The sequence below is a fragment of the Salmo trutta genome, chromosome 34, assembly GCF_901001165.1.
Source record: "Salmo trutta chromosome 34, fSalTru1.1, whole genome shotgun sequence".
Taxonomy (NCBI): domain Eukaryota; kingdom Metazoa; phylum Chordata; class Actinopteri; order Salmoniformes; family Salmonidae; genus Salmo; species Salmo trutta.
In genome coordinates, this window is record NC_042990.1 from 11,226,370 (window position 1) to 11,250,580 (window position 24,211).

The following is a 24,211-nucleotide window of genomic DNA, read 5'->3' on the forward strand; positions in this document are numbered from 1 at the left end:
CAGTCAAAAGTTTGGACACACCTACTCATTCCAGGATTTTTCTTAATTTTTTTACTATTTTCTACATTGTAGAATAATAGTGAAGACATCAAAACTATGAAATAATACATATGGAATCTTGTACTTACCAAAAAAGTAGCCACCCTTTGTCTTGATGACAGCTTTGCACACTTTTGGCATTCTCTCAACCAGCTTCATGAGGTAGTCAGCTGGAATGCATTTCAATTAACAGGTGTGACTTGTTAAAAGTTAATTTGTGGAATTTATTTTCTTCTTGAACCAATCAGTTGTGTTGTGACAAGGTAGGGGTGGTATACAGAAGATATCCCTATTTGGTAAAAGACCAAGTCCATATTATGGAAAGAACAGCTCAAATAAGCAAAGAGAAATGACAGTCCATCATTACTTTAAAACATGAAGGTCAGTTAATCCGGAACATTTAAAGAACTTTTAAAGTTTCTTCTTAAAGTGCAGTCACAAAAACCATCAAGCGCTATGATGAAACTGTCTCTCATGTATCCCAAATAAATGCTTCACAGATGCTTCACAAATAAATGCTTCACAAGTAACAGACACATCTCAACATCAACTGTTCAGAAGAGACTGTGTGAACCACGCCTTCATTTACATTTACATTTACATTTAAGTCATTTAGCAGACGCTCTTATCCAGAGCGACTTACAAATTGGTGCATTCACCTTAAGATATCCAGTGGAACAACCACTTTACAATAGTGCATCTAAATCTTTTGGGGGGGGGGGGGGGGGGGTAGAAGGATTACTTTATCCTATCCCAGGTATGGTCGAATTACTGCAAAGAAACCACTATTAAATGACACCAATAAGAAGAAGAGACTTGCTTGGGCCATGAAACACAAGCAGTGGACATTAGACTGGTGGAAATATGTCCTTTTGTCTGATGAGTCCAAATTAGAGATTTTTGGTTCCAACCGCTGTGTCTTTGTGAGATGCAGAGTAGGTGAACGGATGATCTCCGCATGTGTGGTTCCCACCGTGAACCATGGAGGAGGAGGTGTGATGGTGTGGGGGTGCTTTGCTGGTGACACTGTCAGTGATTTTTTTAGAATTCAAGGCACACTTAACCAATATGGCTACCACAGCATTCTGCAGCGATACGCCATCCCATCTGGTTTGCGCTTAGTGGGACTATCTTTTGTTTTTCAACAGGACAATGACCCAACACACCTCCAGGCTGTGTAAGGGCTATTTGACCAAGAAGGAGAGTGATGGAGTGCCGTATCAGATGACCTGGCCTCCACAATCCACAAAGATGGTTTGGGATGAGTTGTACGGCAGAGTGAAGAAAAAGCAGCCAACAAGTGCTCAGCATATGTGGGAACTCCTTCAAGACTGTTGAAAAAGCATCCCTCGTGAAGCTGGTTGAGAGAATGCCAAGAGTGTGCAAAGCTGTCATCAAGACAAGACAAATGGTGGCAACTGGTGGCAACTTTGAAGAATCTCAAATATAAAATATATTTGGATTTGTTTAACACTTTTTTGGTTACTACACGATTTCATATGTGCTATTTCATAGTTTTGATGTCTTCACTATTATTCTACAATGTAGAAAATAGGGAGTCCCATAGGGCGGCGCACAATTGGCCTGTTCTGAGGGCAAAAGGGGGTGCAACTAAATATTAGGAAGGTGTTTCTAATGTTCTGTACACTCAGTGTAAATAAGCAGGTAAGAAGAATATAAAATCACATATACCATGAATTTATGTAACTACTCCAAACAAACTAGCTCCCTCTGACAATAATACATGTGATCAGCCAGTTATCCCTCTGACAATAATACATGTGATCAGCCAGTTATCCCTCTGACAATAATCGACATGACTGGCCAGTGATCCCTCCGGCAATAACAGATGTGATCAGCCAGTGGTCCCTGTGACAATAATAGATGTGATTAGCCAGTGGAGCTCCAGACCAGCCCTCCTACCCCAGTGGCAAATCTAAGCCTAATAATCTCATAGGGTTGACATTATTCACAGGAGCTGTCTCCGAGGAGCTCTACCATACAGGAGAATAATGAAATCATGCAGAATAAACTACACTAAACAAAAATATAAACGCAACATTTAAAATGTAGGTCCCATGTGTCACGTCCTGACCAGTAAAGGGGTTATTTGTTATTGTAGTTTGGTCAGGACGTGGCAGGGGGTGTTTGTTTTATGTGGTTCGGGGTTTGTTGGGCTATGGTATTATGTAAGAGGGGTGTTTGTTTAGAGTGTTCTGGGGTTTTTGGTCTATCTTCTAGGTTAGTGTTTTTCTATGTTCAGTCTAGTTTTCTACTTCTATGTTTAGGGTTTGTTGATTGACCTTCAATTGGAGGCAGCTGTTCCTCGTTGCCTCTGATTGAAGGTCCTACGTATAGGGGTGTTTGTGCTATGGGGGTTTGTGGGTAGTTGTTTCCTGTTTTGTGTCTGTGCACCTGACAGGACTGTTTTAGTGTCGGTCGTTGTTTTGTATATTTGTTTGTTTTTCCCTTCTTTTGATTTAATAAAGAGGATGAGTATACACGTTCCCGCTGCACCTTGGTCCAATCCTTACGACAACCGTTACAGAATTACCCACCACCAATGGACCAAGCAGCGGGGTAAGGAGCTGGAGAAGAGCTATTGGGAGTTGTGGACCTGGGAGGAGATCCTAGCCGGAGAGGGACCATGGAGGAAGGCTGGAGAGGACCGGGAGTGTTTTGCTGGAACACGGTTGGCATGGAAGCCTGAGAGGCAGCCCCCAAAAGGTTTTGGGGGGGGGGACACGGGTGGTTTGGCTGGGCCAGGGTTGAGCCCTAAGCCAACTCCCCGTGCTTACCGGAGGCAGCGTGGTACTGGTCAGGCCCCGTGCTATGGGGTGATGCGCACGGCGTCGAGGCCAAGCATCCACAGGCCGGAATGCTCCGTGCCAGCATCCCGCATTTGGGCACCCAGCCAGTAAGGGTGGTGCCAGTCCTGCGCTCGAGACCGCCAGTGCGCCTTCACGGCCCAGTGTATCTTGTTCCCACTCCCCGCACTAGCCCTGAGGTGCGTGTCTCCAGTCTGGCATCTCCAAAGCCAGCACCACGCACCAGGCCTCCAGTGTGTCAGCCCAGTCCAGGATGTCCTGTTCCCACTCCTCGCACTAGCCTTGGGGTGCGTGTCTCCAGTCTGGTACCTCCACTACCAGCCCCATGCACCAGGCCTCCAGTGCGTCAGCCCAGTCCAGCTTGTCCTGCTCCTTGCACTAGCCCTGTGGTGCGTGTCCCTAGTCTGGCACTTCCTAAGCCAGCTCCACGCATCAGGTCTTTAGTGCGCAGTCCCCGTCCAGAGCTTCCGGCAACAGTGCCTCGTCCAGAGTGTCCGGCAACAGTGCCTCGTCCAGAGTATCCGGCAACAGTGCCTCGTCCAGAGTGTCCGGCAACAGTGCCTCGTCCAGAGTGTCCGGCGACAGTGCCCCGTCCAGAGCTTCCGGCGACAGTGCCCCGTAGAGAGACGGCCCACAGTCCGGAGCCAGCAGAGACGGCCCATAGTCCGGAACCGAGAGAGACGGCCCACAGTCCGGAACCGAGAGAGATGGCCGACAGTCCGGAGCCGAGAGAGACGGCCCACAGTCCGGAGCCGAGAGAGACGGCCCACAGTCCGGAGTCGAGAGAGACGGCCCACAGTCCGGAATCGGCGCAGCGAGTCGCCCAACAGTCCGGAATCGCCGCAGCGAGAGTCGCCCTACAGTCCGGAATCGGCGCAGCGAGAGTCGCCCTACAGTCCGGAATCGGCGCAGCGAGAGTACTTCATGGTGGCAGTAGGGTTATGGTATGGGCAGGCATAAGCTATGGACAACGACCACAATTGCATTTTATGATGGCAATTTCAATGCACAGAGATACCATGACAAGATCCTGAGTCCCATTGTCGTGCCATTCATCCGCTGCCATCAGCTCATGTTTCAGCATGATAATGCACGGCCCCATGTCGCAAGGATTTGTACACAACTCCTGGAAGGTGAAAATGTCCCAGTTCTTTCAGTTCTTGGCCTGCATACTCACCAGGATGCTCTGGAGCGACGTGTACAACAGCGTGTTCCAGTTCACGCCAATATCCACCAACTGCGTAGTCATTGAAGAGGAGAGGGACAACATTCTACAGGCCACAATCAATAGCCTGATCAAGTCTATGTGAAGGAGATGTGTTGCACTGCATGAGGCAAATGGTGGTCACACCAGATACTGACTGGTTTTCTGATCCACGTCCCTACCTTTCTTTTAAAGTTATCTGTGACCAACAGATGCATATCTGTATTCCCAGTCATGTGAAATCCATAGATTAGGGCCTAATTTATTTATTTCAATTGACTGATTTCCTTATATGAACTGTAACTCAGTACAATCTTTGAAATTGTTGCATGTTGCGTTTCTATTTTTGTTCAGTACAATGGGATGAATCCCCATGCTTCCCTCCCACAGGCATCTCACAGACTACCAATAATACAAGCCTCAATATAGCAATGCTAATATATGGAATATGTGGCTGAAATATGTAAGGCATTAGATATGAGCAGTGCCTTATTAATAGTGATTGAATGGTGTATGGTTCATCTGTACGGTTCTTACTGGTCCATTGATATCAGATTATGATAGGTCTCTATGGCATTCATAATTCTCAAGGGGATCCAGGTGGATTTTTCCTCATGCATTTCTCTGAAAACAATGCAGGTATAGGCTAATGCTTTTCGATGGGTAATTTGAAAAGAATCGACTTAAAATTGACTTCATCATCGGCCTGATGAAGGATGTTGTGACAGAAAAATCTCCTATTGTCCAATAAAATCTATAATGTGTCTACAGAATGTATGGCCTTCTGTCTGCATATTTTCCACCATACTTTCTCATACCATAAGCTTATTTGTGAAGATGTTTAAGCTAAGAGGCCACACGGCCCCACTCCCAGTGAGTGATGGGACTACAGCGACTGGGGCAGAGTGGAACAGGTAAAGCCTCACCTCTGGGTATTGGCTTTGTGACTGTGAGGCGATGCAGCATATGAAGAAAGGACCACGCTGTCAACCAAGCGAGGATGTTACTCGTTTATCTGTCAGCCCCATACGGTAGAGAACCGAACAATGAGCAGACAATGTGACAACATTCAGACGTTGTCGTGGGAACCCGGGGGAAATTACTGTAAGTCAGACTTGTCCTGCGAATATTCAAATGCACTTCTGTCGCTAGAAACAATTAACAACAGACTGGAGGAGTTGGGTGATGTGACAGCCACACTGACTCACACAACATCCTGGCAGGTGTGTGTGTGTGTGACATCTCAGAAAGTATACACTCCCTCCCTCCCTCACTCACTCACCCAAAACCGAAACCAATAACAACAAAGGAAACATCACATTTTTTTCATAAGAAAACTGTCATTAAAAGTTCAAACGTCCACCTAATGAATGATGCTGGTCAACAGAGGCCCATTCCCTCGGGCAATATGGACGTGATCACGTGGCACCTTTTCTCTGGATGGCGTTGACTAGGTGACTTTAAACGTGTGCCCGCCTAACTGCGTCACCTGTCACATTCCTAACCCTTCTATTTCTACTTGGGACTCCAAATGACTCTGTCTGAATGTCAAGTTCCATTGATGGAGCTTTCGCTCCACGCTTCATAACTCAGTAAAGCCTGCACTTGCAATAATGGAATGCCAGACTCTCTCTCAGTCTAGGCCACAGCACTATTTTGCTCACTTTCAATTTGGCTTTATCAACAGTGGATCCGTCTGCGACGAGGCATGCTCTGTTGATTCATCGTTCATCGTGATTTGTAGCATGGAGAAATGACATTGCGTTGAGTTGTTTGTTGATTGCTGATTTTGTACATAATGTGTCCGGTAAGTTCGCTGTGGTCTGTATATGCATCAGCTAAAGCAGGGATGGGCAACTGATGGAACGCAGACCACTTTTTGTGGGCCTGCAGATCAACAGTAGAATACACAAGGTGCAATTTCGAAATTTGGTTGTGCATCAGCAGTTTTTCTCTTGTTATGTCAGTCAATGACAGTCACTCAATTAGCCCATGTCAGCTAACCTTATTTTAATTGGAATGTTAGTCCAGCGTCCAGCTATCTAAATCATGGTCGAATTATCGACCTGGGGGCCACCATTGATCATCAGATATCATATTAAAAACGGCAAATATTTGTCTCTACCCTTTGGCAAAATGTGAAGAATTGCAGGAAATTAGCTGTAAAATTGCGAATTTATCTCTCCATCTCATGGCAAAATGAGTAGAATTGCATGAAATTAGTTAACAAGAGTCCCCGAAAGGCTAGGGCCGACTTTGACTGCATGTGTGGGTATGGATGTGGGTACGCAGACCCTCATGATGAGTCCGATTTGTTGTGGCCTCCACCCCTATCAAAGTTGTCCATCCCTGAGCAGTTACAGTAAACGGGTTCCTTTCACCACAAGCTGACAGACCGAGCCAGCCAGGTGAATTTCTTTTGCAATGAAACTGTTAACAAAACCTGTTATAACACCATCAAATGAATGACATAATACCTGTTACTCAATAGGAAGCAGTATCCCAAGAGTCCAGCATAAAAGTTTCAATGCTCCATTTGTCCATCAAATTATTTCCATTTCATAACAGTGTTCCTGCGTCTTACATGAACAGCATTACGGCTGGAGATCAAAAGTACTATGCAGTCTGTTACCAAACTAATTAATTACAGGAAATTGTCTGCCTTTGACACTGAACAGAGAATTCCAACAGTTACATGAGTTCAGCCTTTAAAAAAAGCATGCCTGTGACTGTGTCCATGGTTACAGAAATACCTCAGGTTGCTCTTATATCTTGTGAAAATACTGTGTTTTCCAGACATCCAAGAGAATTAGGAAAGTAAGCCATGCTTCAAAACACTAGTTTGCACCTGTCATTGCTGAATTTGTGCTGTTTTACAAGGCAAATTGTCACATTTTCATTCACTACTGCACAGATATTTAATCGCATCTTAATCAACAAAAAAGCTAAATAACGACCTCCTCCTTCACTAAACATTGCCTCAAAAGACACCACTACCATAACATCTTCTGTCCCCATCTCTTAGCTGTTATTCATGAGCCTAGAGAGAGCCTCTCTGTCCTCTAAGCAGCCCTGCCTGTAGGCTACTACAGACCACTAAATGTCTTCTATGCTTAAAATATGACCTGTGGTTCCTGGAGGCGACACTACAGCGCATTAGGGTCCCCTGAAGAGTGGGGGAAATCAGGAGCAAGCTGTGATTTCATTATCTCGCCGGCCTCTCCGGTTACAGTCCAATTACCTCCGTGTGAACAAATAACCGTGTAATTAAAGTTAAACAAATGGGCCATGTCATCGCAGCGTAATACTGTCTGGCAGCACCACCTCCCCAACCACCTGCTAGTTAAGGGACATTGAGGAAGCGTAATATCCTCCTTGACCCCCAAGCGACAGGGCGGATGATAAGCTAATGCTATCTGCGCTAACTTGAGCAGGTAGCAGTGTAGCCAGCGGGAACTGAAAGCAGTCTAGCTGAAAGGTAAAGGATATGGTCTGGTACTGGTTGTGGTTATTGGATCAGATGTACTGGTAACTGCTTATGCCGCTGCATATAGAATATACCTAAAAGCTGGAAGGGCAAACATAAACTGGAAAGAAATGAAAAGAGGTTAAGTAATGCCTATGAAAATGTTATGGCAGTGTAATATACCACATGGCACACGCCCATACCCATAAACTCATCTAGAGCCAAAAGGGGCTACAAATCTATGTGTCATACATAAACTATGCCATTTTATCCCTTCACTGACTGACACCAATTACTTTTCGCTCAAAAATGTGTCAATCAACCCTGAGCCTCGGATCCCAAACCCCGGCCACTGCACAACATAAGCGCTGCCATGGCGATGCATGAGTCATCCGGCCTTAATTACCTATATGTGTCCCTTATGACACCACCGCCACCTCCGGAAGCGCCGACTCCACCGAGCACGGCCCCAGCAGCTTCAATTAGGCCATAAATATAGGGGCCTAATATCCTTCCTGGGCCCAGTTCAGAGAGGGTACGCGTGGAGGTAAGTGCTAGGTTGTGTGGGACTGAGGCGTCTGCCAGGCCTTGGGCACACCTTTATGCCCTCTGGTATATCTACACACCCAGGCAGGCAGGGAGCTACAGGGGGTTTACTTAGCAAGCCTGGAGCCGTCCAAGAATGGGCCCCGTGATAACATAGCAAAGGTATTCTGCAAGTGTGGGCAAGGAGATAGCTGCCTGTGTCAACTGTCTACATGCAATGGAGAGAGAGAGAGGGAGAGTGGAGAGAGAGAGGGAGAGTGGAGAGAGGGAGGGAGGGAGAGAGGGCGAGACCAGAGAGGAGGAAGAGAAAAAGGAGAGAAACAGTGAGGAGGAAGAAATGAGAGCTTGAGAGGGAAAGAGACAGTTGGAGAAAGAGAGAAGATAGAGAGTGAAGGAGAAAGCAAAGCAGCATCATTATATCCGAGTTATTTTCCCCTTCTGTCTTTTACTCATAGGCAATTCCAGCATTTTAAGAGACGGCAGGTGATCCATCGCAGACCTCAAAGCACCACAGGGGTCCTTACACTACACTCCATAACTGCAAAACACCTTTTGACACCTCGGCCAAATCATAGCTTTTTATGCCAGAAGCACAGACGATCCAAGTCACCATGAAACACACACTCCACAGGAGTTTCATAAACACTGTTACTATCTTTGTCTGAAAACAAACTCCTAAATCTACCACTAATAGCCTGTTTCAGCCCACCAACAGCTTTTACAATATCCCTGTTTTTTAATATTGACACTGGTTACAGATAAGGAGCAATACTGTGGCAGACACTTTGAGATCAATCCTTTGCAAATAATCAATATTTAGTCCCCAGGTCTCTTTTATCTGTTTGAACTCAACTGAAAGGGTGTTTTAAAATACCTTTACCCTGACAGATGTTATTTCAGTTGGGGCTGAATCCTCCTATACAGTATTAGCCCTGAGACATAGCTGTAGACTCCTATGACATTACAGCTTCGTATCAGCGTCACGACGACTGGTTTTAAACTTTGTCATTACAGTTTTTAGATCCTGGCCGATCGTTTACCATATCGTCGTTTATAACAACTTCATGCTCATTTTAAAAGGAAAACAGTTTTAGGTTTACCTTGGTTTTACGGAACACAGCAATCACAAGTAGATCATTGCTCCAAAATGCTTCAATATCCAGTGCTTTTGGTTTAATCAGATCCTCTCAGGCTCTGTCTGGTTCAGGACCACAAGACAGTGTCTGTGGTACCTCTGGTGTCTTGAAGTCCGATTACAAGTTTTGTATGCTGGGATCCAATGTAGACTTACTTTAAGTGACAATTTTCCAGCCCTGGAATTTCCTTCAAAGTCCACTTGAAATGAAGCACATTGCAGGTGTTGCTCCAAGGAGTGAGTGGGAATGAGGATCACATTCAAGGCCTTTCTTCTTCAGAAAAGTTCGAACAAATACATCACAAGGGCAATGTTTTCTAATTGTCGCATCCACTCCCAATGAAAAATGTACAGCCGTCCACTCCACCACCAGGTATAGCCTCAGCACCAACCAAGAGCCCTTTGGAGCTTCGACTTACCTGTGTGTCTTCAAGCTAATCTTCTCTATGTTGATTTCTTGGTTGATTTGAAGACTGAGCCATGGCAATTTCCAGATTTCAGGTTGGTCACTCATACATCCCATACTTACCTTCAGATATCTCATTGTTCTCCTCTGTGCCACTGGTGTCTTTCTGGTTCTTGGGTCGTACATTCTGGGGCTGTACGTTCTTAATGTCAGGCTCTGAAAGTTGGGCTGAAACAAACCAAACACATTCCCATTGACACGTACTGTAGAAAACTTTTTGTCAATTGTGTTGGAACATGGGCAATCGCACAGACCAGCTTATTACCTTTGATTAAACAACTTCATGAAATCATAGACGAGGTTGTAAAAGGTATAAGGCTCTTCTCACCCTCAAATGTTCCTAGAAGTGGCTTGCTCTCCTGAGCACCTTTCACAGCAGTGACCTTGACTGTGTATAACTTTCTGGGGTCAAAGTCTATGATCACTTTGGCTTCCTTCTTTGTCACCTCTAGTTCAGTCTCCTCTGCATCTGTAATTGGGAGAAAGTAACCAACAAGACCAATCTTTGTAAATATTCAAGAAATTGTTTTCACGTGTGTTCTGATTGTTTATTAAATACATTCTGAAGAAAATGAGTTTACCATAATAAAAATATACTTTTGGGATATTTTGACTATTTTGAAATCTCTTTTTCAGGTGGAATGTCAGGAATGACATTTGATGTTGCAATGAAAGATACCACTGGATACGGCAGTAAATGAACTAGGCAGCGGCTCAGCGGCTGCTGCAGGACAAGTAAAGTGAGGCCTCAGTGTTCCAACACACCTGAATTACTTTAAGAAGCAGTACGCACAGTACATGGAGACACTCAGTTGGACTCACTCGACTGTCTCTCTCTTCAAAAACAACTTAACAGGGCTGTGTGAAAACAGGAGCGAGAACGCGCTCCCCGTGTAGCCTACTGATTCTAAATCAATTTATATAAATGGAGCCTGGCAGACCATTGAAGCACTTAAGGGAATGTAGATAGTTATGCACTGACCCTAGGTTTCATCGTTCTTGTTTTGCATATCAGAACAGAACTACGGAATTACAATTATCCTGACATTTAACACTAGTCTTTAACTGTGTTCACTGACACGTACAGTTCCTCCTTTATTACTATTTTGATATAGCTGCTAAGCACGGCCTGAAGGCAACGTGTTGCAAATGGAAGTGTGTAGGCATGTTGTAGAAACGGGGGTGTCAAGTCTTGTCAGGTCTTGTTTAAAGACGATGCGCCCATCATAGGTCATTCATAGGTATTATGGAGGCCTTATCTGACACAACTGGACCTTAGACGCACCCCTATGAATGATTCAAACAATCTTGGCCAATACTTCCGAATGTACCGCAGAATACTTGAAAAGCACTGATATTTTTCTGTCTTTTTCAGCAAAATGTCTGTATTGACACAGCACACTCGGTATATATTTACATTTGAGAAATTTTGCAGATGCCCTTATCCAGAGCAACTTACAGTTAGTGCTTTTATCTTAAGATTGCTAGGTGGGACAACCACATATCACAGGCATAAAAATGTACATTTTCCTCAATAACGTAGCTATCGGTAGAGTCAAAGCTAGTGGGGGGGCGGGGGTGAAGGCTGTTTTCATGCCCTGCCTAATGCATTCTCCAAATAGTCAAATAGAAGGTGAAGAGGATTATTTAAGATACTGTTTGAAGAGGTAGGGTTTTAGATGTTTTCAGAAGATGGGAAGGGACTCTGCTGTCCTAGCTTCAGGGGGAAGCTGGTTCTACCATTGGGGTGCCAGGACAGAGAAGAGCTTGGACTGTGCTGAGCGGGAGCTGCCCTCCCGTATGGGTGGGAGGGCCAAGAGACCTGACGTGGCAGAACGGAATGCTCGGGTTGGGGTGTAGGGTTTGAGCGTAGCCTGAAGGTAGGGAGGGGCAGTTCCTTTTGCTGTTCCGTAGGTAAACACCATGGTCTTGTGGTGGATGCGAGCTTCAACTGGAAGCCAGTGGAGTGTGCGGAGAAGCGGGGTGACATGACAGAACTTGGGAAGGTTGAAAACCAGGCGGGCTGCTGCGTTCTGGATAAGTTTCAGGGGTTTTATGGCACAGCAGGGAGCCCAGCCAACAGCGAGTTGCAGTAGTCCAGATGGGAGAGGACACGCTTCCTGTGAGGTAGGGTCGTACTCTACGGATGTTGTAGAACATGAACCTGCAGGAGCGGGTCACCGCTTTAATGTTTTCAGAGAATGACAGGGTGCTGTCCAGGGTCACGCCAAGGTTCTTTGCACATTGGGAGGGGGAGACGGTGGAGTGGTCATCCGTGATGGAGAGGTCTTTGAGCGGGCAGGCCTTCCCCGGGAGGAAGAGCAGTTCCGTCTTGTTGAGTTTGAGCTTGAGGTGGTGGACCGACATCCAAGTGGAGATATCTGCCAGGCACGCTGAGATGCGTGTCGCCACCTTGGTGTCAGAAGGGGGGAAGGAGAAAAGTAGTTAAGTGTCATCGGCATAGCAATGATAGGAGGGACCATGTGAGGATATGATGGAGCCGAGTGACTTGGTGTATAAAGAGAAGAGGAGAGGGCTTAGAACCAAGCCCTGGGGGACACCAGTAGTGAGAGTATGTGGTGCAGACACAGATCCTCTCCATGTCACCTGGTAGGAGCGGCTGCCAGGTAGGATGCAATCCAAGAGTCTGCATTGCCTGAAACGCCCAGTCCTGAGTTGGTGGAGAGAAGGATCTGATGGTTCACGGTGACAAAGGCAGCAGATAGATCTAGGAGGATGAGTACAGAGGAGAGACAGTCAGCTTTGGCAGTGCGGAGAGCCTTCGTGACACAGAGAAGAACAGTCTCGTTTGAATGACACGTCTTGAAGCCTAACTGGCTGGGGTCAAGAAGATCATTCTGAGAGAGATAACGAGAAGGCTGATCAGAGACAGCACGATCAAGTGTTTTGGAAATAAAATAAAGAAGGGATACAGGTCTTTTTGATGTCAGATGAGTTGAGTGTTGGTTTCTTGAGGAGGGGAACAACTCGAGCCATTTTGAAGTCAGATGGGATGAATGGAAGAAGGTCTCCGGAGATGGTCTGGAGAAGAGAGGTTGGGATGGGGTTGAGCAGGCAAGTTGTCGGGCGGCCAGACCTCACTAGTTGCAGGATTTCATCTGGAGAGAGGGAGAAAGAGGTCACTTTTTTTCAAAGTGGTTGACAAAGTTGTCCGCGGAGAGGGGGTGGGGGGTGTAGGATTAAGGGGAAGGTGGAAGAGTTTCCTAGGGTTATAGGTAGAGGCTATAGGCAGGAATTTAGAGTGGTAGAAAGTGGCTTTAGCAGCAGATACAGAGGAAGAGAAGGTAGAGAGGAGGGAGTGAAAGGATGATAGGTCCTCCAAAGTTTTGTTTTCCTCCATTTTTACTCAGCTGCCCACAGCCCTGTTCTGTAAGCTAGCAATGAGTCACTCAGCCACGGAGCAGGAGGGGAGGGCCAAGCCGGCCAGGAGAAAAGGGGACAGTGTGAGTCATAGGATGCGGAAAAAGAGGAGAGTTGGGTTGAAAAGGCAGAATCAGGAGACAGGAGGGAGAAGGATTTAGCAGAAGGGAGAGATGATAGGATAGAAGATGAGAGAGTAGTTGGAGAGAGAGTGAAAAATTGCATGACCATCTGGGTAGGGGCTGAGTGGTTAGGGTTGGAGGAAAGAGAGACAGAAAAGGAAAATCAGAGACCTGGAGGTGGGTGGGGGGGGGGGGTGTTGCAGTGAGATTAGTAGGCGAGCAGCCTCTAGTAAAGATGAGGTTAAGCGTATTGCCTGCCTTGTGAGTTGGAGGGGATTGGGAAAGGGTGAGGTCAAAAGAGGCAAGGAGGGGAAAGAGAGTTGGAAAGAAATGAATTGAAGGCAGACGTTGGGAGGTTGAAGTTGCCAAGTGCGAAGACCAGTGAGCCATCGTCAGGAAATGAGCTTATCAAGTTGTCAAGCTTATTGAGGAATTCTCCAAGGGCACCTGGTGGGTGATAGATTACAATAATGTTAAGCTTGAGTGGACAGTGACAGCATGGAATTCAAATGAGGAGATGGACAGGTGAGAGAGTGAGAAAAGAGAAAATCTCCACATGAGTAGACCTGTGCCACCACCGCGACAACCAGATGCTCTCAGACTATGAGAGAAACATAGTCAGATGAAGAAAGAGCAGCTGGAGTAGCAGTGTTCTCTGGGGTGATTAATGTCTCCCTCAGGGCCAAAAAGTCAAGGACTGAAGTGCAGCATAGACTGAGATGAACTCTGGTTCTTGACTGCAGATCGGCAGTTACAAACGCTACCAGAAACCTGGAATTCCACATGGGTTGTGCGCACAGGGTACACTAAGTTTGGAAGGGTTGCAGCGAAGGGGTGGGGAGCATCTGTAAAGCCTACAGGGAGTGGTGCGAACAGGTCAGAAAACAGACACATAGTTGACAAACCTACAAAAGAGAAAAATGAGAATCTGTAAATAACTAGGTAAAATACTCAAGAGAGAAAGTGGTGTGGAGCCTTCCTCTCTTTCCTTCTTTTCGACCGGCGCTTGTCTATTTTAAAACACTTGCGCCAGGAATGGATTGGTAATTTACCTGTCTTATATGAGCTCGCTTGCACTGAGATGGGAGGGGTGGCAATATCTGAGGTGTGTCCTTAAAAACGTGCACCAACTTCAGGCAGCGCTGGTGGGGATATATAAGACCAACCAAAAGCTGGTCTTAGCAGGTTGGTTATGGCATGGATTTCACAAACCTGATGTCATAATTTCACCACGGAATTTGCCATAATTGGATGAAGGTCGTTCTTTTTTACTGATTCATTCTGCATCGTTGCAGGGTTAAAACAACAACAACTTAAAGGGTTAACCTCTACGGGATCGGTGTCCCTAAACCGGGACGGTTATTGCTCAATATGCGATAATGTGACTAGAATGACGTTGTAAACAACAGCCAATTCCGGGACAAAGACATGGCTTATATGGGCAGAAAGCATAAATAAAAAGCATAAATAAAGACCATGCTATTGTTTGAGGATAGTGCACAACAACAAAACACTTTTTTCACGGCAACTGGTTTGATACATTCCCCTCTGAAGGTAAATAATGTAATTACATTCAGTAATCTTGCTCTGGTTTGTCATCCTGAGGGTCCCAGAGATTAAATGTAGTGTAGTTTTGTTTGAAAAAATCTATTTTTAAATTCAAATGTAGGAACTGGGTTCTACAGTTTGGCCCCACTGCTGCCTTTGGCTACTGCCAAAAGAATATGCATATCCTTGCTTCAGGTCCTGAGCTACAGGCAGTTAGATTTGGGTATGTCATTTTAGGGGAGCATTTTTAAAAAGGGTCCGATCCTTAAAAAACAAGATTTTTTTATGTTTCTTAATATGAGGTTTAGGGGCACAAAAAGTACATCTCTCTTGTTCCATTGGGCAATATGCGTCATGGCTGGATAGGCTGCGCTGGTTACAAGAAAGAGACGTTGATTTCAGACTTAGAAAAGGTCCTGAGGACATCGATATATCACCCCCCCCAAATAAAACAATAGCATAGCACTGGGCTCAAACTCACAAGGCTCAGAGCCAGAGCATGCTGCTTAAATCACTGTGCCACAGCAGTTCACAATTCTCTAGCAAGCAGGGAGAGTACTTGATGATACTTAATGGAAACAGTGCATTGTTTTTAATTATTTTGTTTTAAGCCTTCCCTAAACCATTGCCGTAACCTTAGCCACTTGAAATGAATACCTAAACTTAATTTGATTAAAAACCAAGCATAGCCTCCCTTCCTCTCAATGAAGGCTGTTTTTATGTCCTGCCCAATGCATTCGTCAAATAGTCAAGACTATCGATAAAGGGTTTGGCTCGTGAAACGCTTTGAAATAAATCTTAATGACCAAAGCTGTAGCAAAAAATAACATTTGGGAGCAGCAAAAATGTGACCCCTTTTTTATCTGTACATTATTTTAGCCAGCTCCTGTTATTATTTTGCTATTATTTTGCACTTGTGTAAAACCCCCTCCATGTAGGCTACATGTCCATATGCCCATCACGGAACAAGAGATCAGCTGATGACGGCAGTGACCCTATTTAGAAACATTTAAGTTATTTTCCTGTAACAACTGCTTGTTTTCCGTTTCATGTGATTAAAAAACAAGCCGTCGGTAGGCTACCCTTACCCTAGGCCAACTAATGAAAGCTGTTTCAACAGCAATGCGTTGGGTGTATTTCATGCATTTGCCAAGGAGCCTATCCATAAAAGGTTTCTAAAAGAATTGTCTACTCGTGAGGCTTTTGCCGTCATGCTTTTGCATTATTAACAATTCACATAGGCCTACCTGCAGTGCAAACTCCATTCGGCTTGTATCCGTCCCCATTTCCAAAACATGCCTACCAAAGACTCACTCCACCAAACATATTCAAATGATTCAGTCCTATAACGTGCTTATTGAGAACGTGCCTCACACATACAATACATGGTAGTCTAGTATTTCTTTTTTTTAAGGAGAAGTGCGACGCTTTAATACATGTAGGCCTGTACTCGTTGAAGCCAATTTGAACAATGTTGACTGTCAACACTGTTACTATAGCCTATCCTTTTTAATAAACTGTAGTATCAATCCACAATGGACTACGATGAGAATATTCCGTGCCCCCAGCCGCATTGGAGTTGACAACAATGCGAAGACTGTCAATAACCTACAGAACTTGGCACCAAGGCATGCAATATTAATCCATGAAACGCGTTGATTGGCCAGTGAATGGCTAAGCCCTCGTCACACCTCAAATGTATTCATTTGTCAAATCCCGGCCTCCCGGGTGGCGCAGTGGTCTAAGGCACTGCATTGCAGTGCTAGATGTGCCACCAGAGATTCTGGGTTCAAGCCCATGCTCTGTCGCAGCCGGCTGCGACTGGGAGGCCCATGGGGTCCGGGTTAGTGGAGGGTTTGGCTGGCAGGGATATTATTGACTCATTGTGCACTAGCGACTCCTGTGGGGGGACTGGGTACAGTGCATGCTGATCAGGTCGCCAGGTGTATGGTGTTTCTGCTGACACATTGGTGCAGCTGGCTTCTGGGTTGGATGTGCATTGTGTCAAGAAGCACATCCAACCCAGAAGCCAGCCACACCAATGTGTCGGAGGAAACACCTGGCGACCTGATCAGCGTGCACTGCACCCAGTCCCCCCACAGGAGTCGCTTGGTTGGGTTGTGTTTCGGAGGACACATGGCTCTCGATCTTTGCCTCTCACAAGTCTGTACGGGAGTTGCAGCGATGAGACAAGACTGTAACTACTACCAGTTGGATACCATGAAATCGGGATAAAAAAAATAGTTTTTTTTAATTGTCAAATCCCAGCCCTTTATTGCCACCGCCAGCTACTGCGCCTATAATTCTGGTTGTGAATATTTCTGACACACCCCTGAACCTATAATCCTAATGCCAGTGTTACTACCCACAATCTAGCGCTGCATTCAATTCCACCCCAATCATAATGGTTTGTGTATGTCTGCGGGTGTTGCCCTCTGTCAAAGCAACTCTTCTTCAATGAACAAAGGCTCACTGACTAGCCCATTTCAACCCACACAGAATATGACAATTCTGACTGACTCCGCAAATGGAATGCCATTCTGAACAATGACAAACACTGAACCACAGGGGTAGAGAGAAAGAGAGAGGAGGGAAATAGCATTATTAGTTTTTTTAAATACTTTTTAAATACTTTTTAATGCGCTCGATTGAGCTTGTAATAGTCCCAAAAGTGCAAACCTTACCAAGATGGTTCTACAGGCAGACTCGATCAAAAGCGCATAGCATTTAAAAAGACAAACAAATACTATTTGAACACAGGTCTGGAAGAAACGTTTGAAATGTCCTCTATTTTGCAGCTGGCATAAGGAGAAGTTCACCAGAGGAAGCTGGCTTGGTGGGGAGATGTGCTCCTTTAGCAGGGTGCCAGAGCTGGGATGAGATTGTGCCCCCCGCCCTGGCCTGCCTCAGGCAGTTTAGATACAGCTACTTGTGCTCCGCTCACTGGCGCTTACTCTATCATCTTTATCAACACCAGATCAAGGCCAGGCAAGCCACTGGAGCTGCAGCTTTCCCCCTAGATGCAGGTAAGGTACTGTAAGGACTCAAAGTAAAAGCCATGGTGGAATGTCAGGGAGTCTATCTATACATTGAGAATTGGCAATTTATAAATATCTTTCCTTAAGAACAACTTGAGAAGTGAAATGGTAGGCTGTACTACACAGTGAGTCAAATTCGCCTAATACAGTTTCTCAAGTTGATACACGTCGTTGGCTTACTATGTGTATCAATCACAGTGATTAACATAGATTACAAAATGGATGTTTGGAGTTCATTTCTCAACGTGATTATAAAATGGAGGAAAATCACATACTCTGAAGAACTCCTATTTCTTTACTGCAAGTGTGTGCCAAAGACATTGGCTACCTCACTCTCCTCATTTCTTCATGATCATTACCAATCAGTCTGTGTCTTCTTCGACTCCTACTCCAATTACCATTAATGAACTATAGTCAAACCTCCAGAAGCCATTCACGTCATAGGAGACGGGCTATAACCAGATGACATCATCATCTGACATGTAATTGATATGTAATTCTGTTTTCTACACTGCAAGTATGAAGCCGTTTGTGAAACATGGAACACAAGTTAGAAAGCGTAGTCCTTCAGGGCCGAATCGTAACTTGATCGTAACATTGCTGGACCTTACCTGATTGTGTGCTATAAATAAATCTGTAGCTTTCAAAGTCTCCTTTCGGCTCTTTCCATGACACATGCAGCTGGGTTGCGCTCAGGACTTTGAAACGAAGTCTTCGTGGGGTGGCAACTAGACAAAAAAAAGACACAAATCACAGTTTTTAACAATAATTGACTAACTCAAGAAACGTTTGTATATAATATTCAATAGTAATATTGAATGCATGGTTAATATGACACCAAGACAGTGGTTGGGGTTCAATCAAGTGTAAAAAACAATGTTCTTTGAAAAAACTGTCCGAATTCAGTAACTAGTAGAGTGCGACAGGTTTGGTGATTTAAATTTTTTTTGCCAATGAAAACGCATGAAACTTGAGATTCCCCAGTTAAAAGTGATTATGAAACAGTTAGCAGCTAGATTGAACTCCAGCCAGAGTTTGGCGAGGTAACAGGCACTCCATCTGTGTTTCAAGTCCTAAAAGATTGTATCTTGGCCAAATAAAAAAGATACAGATTCAAAGAGTACCACAGATGTCACAAAAAAGCAGTCACATTCTCTCCCTTTGCCATTGATAGCTCTCATGTCTCTTTTGGAGGGAGGGGGGGGGGGGGGCTTTTGTGCAGCACTTATCTCAGCATCAAAGAACCATCCCTGATCTCATCATGATTGCATTTGGCCGGAGCAGTCGAATTGAGGGTGTATTACAAAGCGTGTGCTCTTTACTTTGAGGCCTTTTCAGAGGAGAATGTGACTTTTTTTCAATTGTAGCAGCGACAAAGGGAAAGGCACTGGAATAGCATCTATTCCTGTCTTTAAGAAGATATCTATCTGCAAGTAGAGCAACATACCACTTCACCACTTCCTCTTGGGTCAACATCCCACAGCTCCGCACAGTAGTTAATACTAGGCATGACCAAATCCCAGAGTAAAATACAAATACAAATAAACATTCCCATCTAATTTGGTAATAATGGAAAGTTCCGCAAACAGTCCCACAAACTTGTCTTGTTTGTGTCCTCATTAGGAGCAGGCAAGCTATCTGGTGCCAATGTATTCTTTAAATACCTTCACTATGACTGACATAAATGAGAGCGAAGCTCTACAGTTGAAACATACAGAATAATGATGTGTGTATGAGATTATATTTGGAGACATTGATGTAGGTATGGAAAGAATACAACCAAGCACATAGAATGGAGTAACTCATCGGAAGGTAAAGAGCCCGGAGATGGTACATGGTGCAAACAGGCGAATAATAATACTGTACTGAGCTCACCAACCTGAAAATGGGGGGTGGGTATTCAGCAGGGCTTAACTCTCTCTGAAAAAAAGATATTCTCTGAAGAACGTCGTTTCCCCGAGTGAGAGAATTAGCATGTGTGTTGTTTGTGTGTTTTTTTTTTTTTTTTTGAAACCTTCAGAGACTTTATGCATCACCATGTACAGTGAGCCAGGAAATTTCCAGAACAGACGTCTCAGACTAGTTGTACGCTCGGTAAACAACATCTCCAAGACAAAGGACTTGCCTGTTTGAAGATGGGCTTAAGTTCTCATATATTTTTCATAGCCATCTTGTGCAAGCAGCCAGTAGGCTGCAGAGGGTTTAAGAGGCCTCAAGTACCCATGGGGAGTTTGGAAGTCAGATACAGTACAGGAAGTTTAATGCATTTTAATTCATATGTAAGAATTAGTTATAAGAAGGGCCATTTTGGGTGAGATGCTGACACTGAAGGGCTGGGCACGTGGCCACATGCCATTGGGTGACAGTGGCCTGTGTTCCCAGACATCCCTCCTTTGTCTATCGCCTCAAGGGCCGGATGCTTTCAATTAAACCTCTTTAGCGCACTTTGAAGGAAACTTCTATTGAAGCCCACTGACCGTACACTTTGAACTCTGACTTGTAAAAAGGACAGGTTGTTTACTCTGCCGACACCCAATGGATACTGTCCAAGGTGTAATGCTACAATACAACACAAAGCGGCACTATGCTGTAGCCCAGGTTAGCACAGTACAGAGTGCACTCTTAGCACAGGAATGCTGTGGTTCGTTTCACTTGAGGACTGGGCAACGGTGTCAAGACAAGCCCAGATAAACAAACTGCAGCTGTTTGAGGGTGCAGTTCTTGTTTGTCTTCACATCAATAAGGATAAGGCCTAAGGCAGATATTGTTTGCAACATTGTATATATGGGCAAAGACCATAAGGGTAGGTAGCTCATGTAAAAGCATAATCTCAAAACACTTGAGTTGACTGCAAATGGAATGTTAATGATGTGATTTTACACACAAAAATGAACTTATATTACCAGAAAATAGTGACTTTTCCCTTTGAAGTAAAATAATCACAAAGTGAAAGTGACACAAAGACAAATTCTTCGACAAAAGCTGCACATCAAATGGAATGTTAATGATGTGATTTTACACACAAATATTTACTTATATTACCAGAAAATAGTGACTTTTCCCTTTGAAGTAAAATAATCCCAGTGACAATGACACAAAGACAAATGCTTTGACAAAAGCTGCACATCAAAAAGACACACACGGGACGACAGAGGATAAGAAGCAGCCTATATGATTGTGTTTACCTTGACCCTGAGCTGGTGCAGGTGAGAGAGAGATAAGAGCCAGACAGAGTAGAGGATTCCATACCCACATCTTCAGTCCTGTAGCCGGCATCCTTCACACTTGTATAGGAGAGGAGCTCAGAAAACCTGACGAGACATCAAACGGAATGACAATGCCTGATGCCATTGAAAATAAATAGATAAGCTCCATTATTAAAGGAAGTCTAGAGGAACAGCTTGACTGGAAGTCAATAACTAGCGTTATCTATGCACTGTTGAAAATTGTGTTTTACTGGAATTTCAACCCCAACACATCTATGTAATGACGTATCAACGTGAAAAACTGATTTGGATTTGCAGAAAGTAATCAACGTAATGGCATTTTGTCTTTCTTTCACCCAACTTTTAACCGTAATCCAATGACATGGTGATTATTATTATTTTATTTTTTTATGTTTTATGTTGAATTCATGTAAGTTGAAAACTTAACCAAATGTAAATCAAAACTAGACATTGAACTGAGGTCTGTGCCTAGGTTATACCTGCTGAACGGGGCTTACTACAATATATATTGTGATTGTTCAGGTTCACCATCAGCAATAGTTCTGGTAATTTTGCTTTGAACAGTATGTGTATATAGTCATTTTTAGATTTATAGGGTAAAGTTGATGATTTCATAATGAGGACAGAAATCACTGAGGCGCACTGCATGGCCGAAGCAAGAGGAAAAGAGAAGAGCCCTCCATAAAAACATCCAAATGGTCAAAATCATTCAATTTTGAGATGGGGTGAAATTCAAAATTGTGCTATATATTCATATTAGCTCATTTGTAAACAATAACTATTGATATATTACTAGCTCAAACACTTAATCTGGAAGGGGGGGGCTAGGCTAAATTGCTGCCCTAATCTGATAGTGGTAGTGGGATGATAGATACCTAGTCTCACTTATAGCTCAGCTCAGGTGCCTACATAGTACATACAGTACACCATAGACATACACCATAGACATACATAATTTACACACACCACACACCACACACACACACACACACAGAGAGAAGTCAGCTCAGACCGATCCAGCTCAGAGGCCCAGCTCATGAGCTCCATCAACAGCAGATTTTAGTTTATAATGGAAAATGAATGTGTTTATGCAACAAATGTTAGTGCATCAAATTGTATCACATCGAACTGAATCGCATCGATTTGTTCTCTAATCAAACTGAATTGCATGAATCGTTTCAAACTAAAACGTATCGTTCCTGTATCATATCGGAGCCCATGTATCTAGATAAGTATTGAACCGTCTTGAAAGGGAAAGATGCACATCCCTAGAAGTTACAGAGCAATTTTATGAATATCATTGATAAACTTCAACTGTAGGTTGATAAACAGTAGATTCGCATTTACATTTCAAATAGTTTTGGAAATAAACTCAAGAAAGCATCTAAACTTTGACATAAACATAATGACACCCATAAATCATTCAAACGATATTTGAAACGTGGCATGCTCCTGCAGAGTACTGTGGCAGTAGTATTTTCTCAAACAAATGGAGGATGTACAAAATAGATGCGCATGATGTCACACCTTTCTCTCAAACTCATGCAAACACTTCAATAGGAATACTTCATCATTAGGCTAGCTGGTATTTCAAAGCAGCACCTCAATTCGCCGTGCCTAATCATACTCCTCAACTAATCAATGTACCTAAATAGCCTTCTAATCTCGCCATTATGACAAATTGCAGGTGTACAAGTAGGCTAACCTACAGGTAAACCTCAGTAGTAGTCCACAATCCTCGATGATGGTTCGTGTAGGCCTATAGACTTTGGGGGAAAATGGAAAACGACTGTACATTATATTTTAATTATAAATGTGATAAACAAACAGTATCGACGAAATACAAAAACAGATATAATAAACTGACTAAACCAAATTTGCATATATTGTCAAACGCGCCCCCACGACCACCGCTGACAGGTGAGGTTCCGTTTCCGACCACTTCTACTTAAAATGTGTTGTAATTAAACACGGACTTTATCCCGAACTAAAGAAAATATCTCATACCTTTTCAAAACATATGTTTACAGGTAATATTGCTCCCAAAGGACCCTTCCTGTGTGTCTTCCTTCGCGGGCTGTTGGCAAACTATCTTCAGCTCCTTCAGTTTCAGACTTGCTATGGTGGGTGTATCCCGTGCTGGTATTCATTCACCCATCCCTTGAGCGATTCATTCCTTCACCTCGTTTAATCTTGACTGAGGCAGAAAAATGTGTTTCGGCGGCAGCCAATATAAAAGAGGTGATAAGCTATGAAATGTGAATTCTGTTCTGACCGCCCCCAGGGTAGGCTACATGCTTTCACTCCTCGTCCGTGAGCTTTTTTCCAGGTATGTCTTTTTTTTCTCGCGCTTTCTGGTCAGTACGAGCGCTACCTGCGTGCAAATGTTCATTCCTCCTTTCAGGGGAGAATTTACTGATGTGGCAGAAATATTTGAGGTAGCTTAATCAGCCAGCCATATGGTAACTTGGCATAGTCTATATTATTATTTCATGTTATTATTATTATATTACGCACACATATACATAGATAAGTGTTGTTATGTAGGCCTATAACAACAATGTTTAACTGTCAACCCTGGTTTATGATTAGCCTAGTCCTCTCAAGACCTGAAAATGCAACAATTTCAGGTTTCAAGGTTTTAATTGATAATACATCCTCATCTCTGCTCTATTATTTGTTTGCATTCCATCTATCTAGCCATCACGATCATCAGGGTGCAGCAAGTTGTTCTTGGCTCAATATGCAATGGGACATGTATGAGTGTTGTATCAATACAGTACCAGTCAAAAGTTTGGACACACCTACTCATTCATTTTCTACATTGTAGAATAATAGTGAAGACATCAAAACTACGAAATAACATATATGGAATCATGTAGTAACCAAAAAAGTGTTAAACAAATCAAAATATGTTATATTTGAGATTCTTCAAAGTAGCCACCCTTTGCCTTGATGACAGCTTTGCACACTCTTGGCGTTCTCTCAACCAATTGGGTGGAGGTCGGGTGATTGTGGAGACCAGGTCATCTGATGCAGCACTCCATCACTCTCCCTCTTGGTCAAATAGCCCTTACACAGCCTGGAGGTGTGTTGGGTCATTGTTCTGTCGAAAAACAAATGATAGTCCAACTAAGGACAAACCAGATGTGATAGCGTATTGCTGAGAAATGCTGTGCAGAAAAAGCACCCCCACATCATTACAGCTCCT

General features: G+C 44.0%; 1 protein-coding gene across 4 annotated transcripts in view; it reads right to left on the minus strand.

Moving 5' to 3' along the window:
- The window catches only part of col14a1b (collagen, type XIV, alpha 1b), an 89,489-nt gene extending 66,159 nt beyond the window's left edge, over positions 1 to 23,330 (minus strand). For 2 of the 4 annotated variants that reach the window (XM_029731810.1, XM_029731809.1), the window contains exons 1-5: positions 23,008 to 23,329; positions 20,959 to 21,084; positions 18,385 to 18,501; positions 10,013 to 10,153; positions 9,748 to 9,852 (exon numbers count right to left, since the gene is read on the minus strand). In XM_029731810.1, the coding sequence (XP_029587670.1) occupies positions 9,748 to 9,852; positions 10,013 to 10,153; positions 18,385 to 18,501; positions 20,959 to 21,049 (454 nt within the window). In that variant the 5' untranslated portion in view covers positions 21,050 to 21,084; positions 23,008 to 23,329. Of the gene's footprint in view, positions 1 to 9,747; positions 9,853 to 10,012; positions 10,154 to 18,384; positions 18,502 to 20,958; positions 21,085 to 23,007 lie in introns of all 4 variants that reach the window. The other 2 variants (XM_029731811.1, XM_029731812.1) reach the window with 2 other exon arrangements.
- Positions 23,331 to 24,211: the final 881 nt, after the last annotated feature.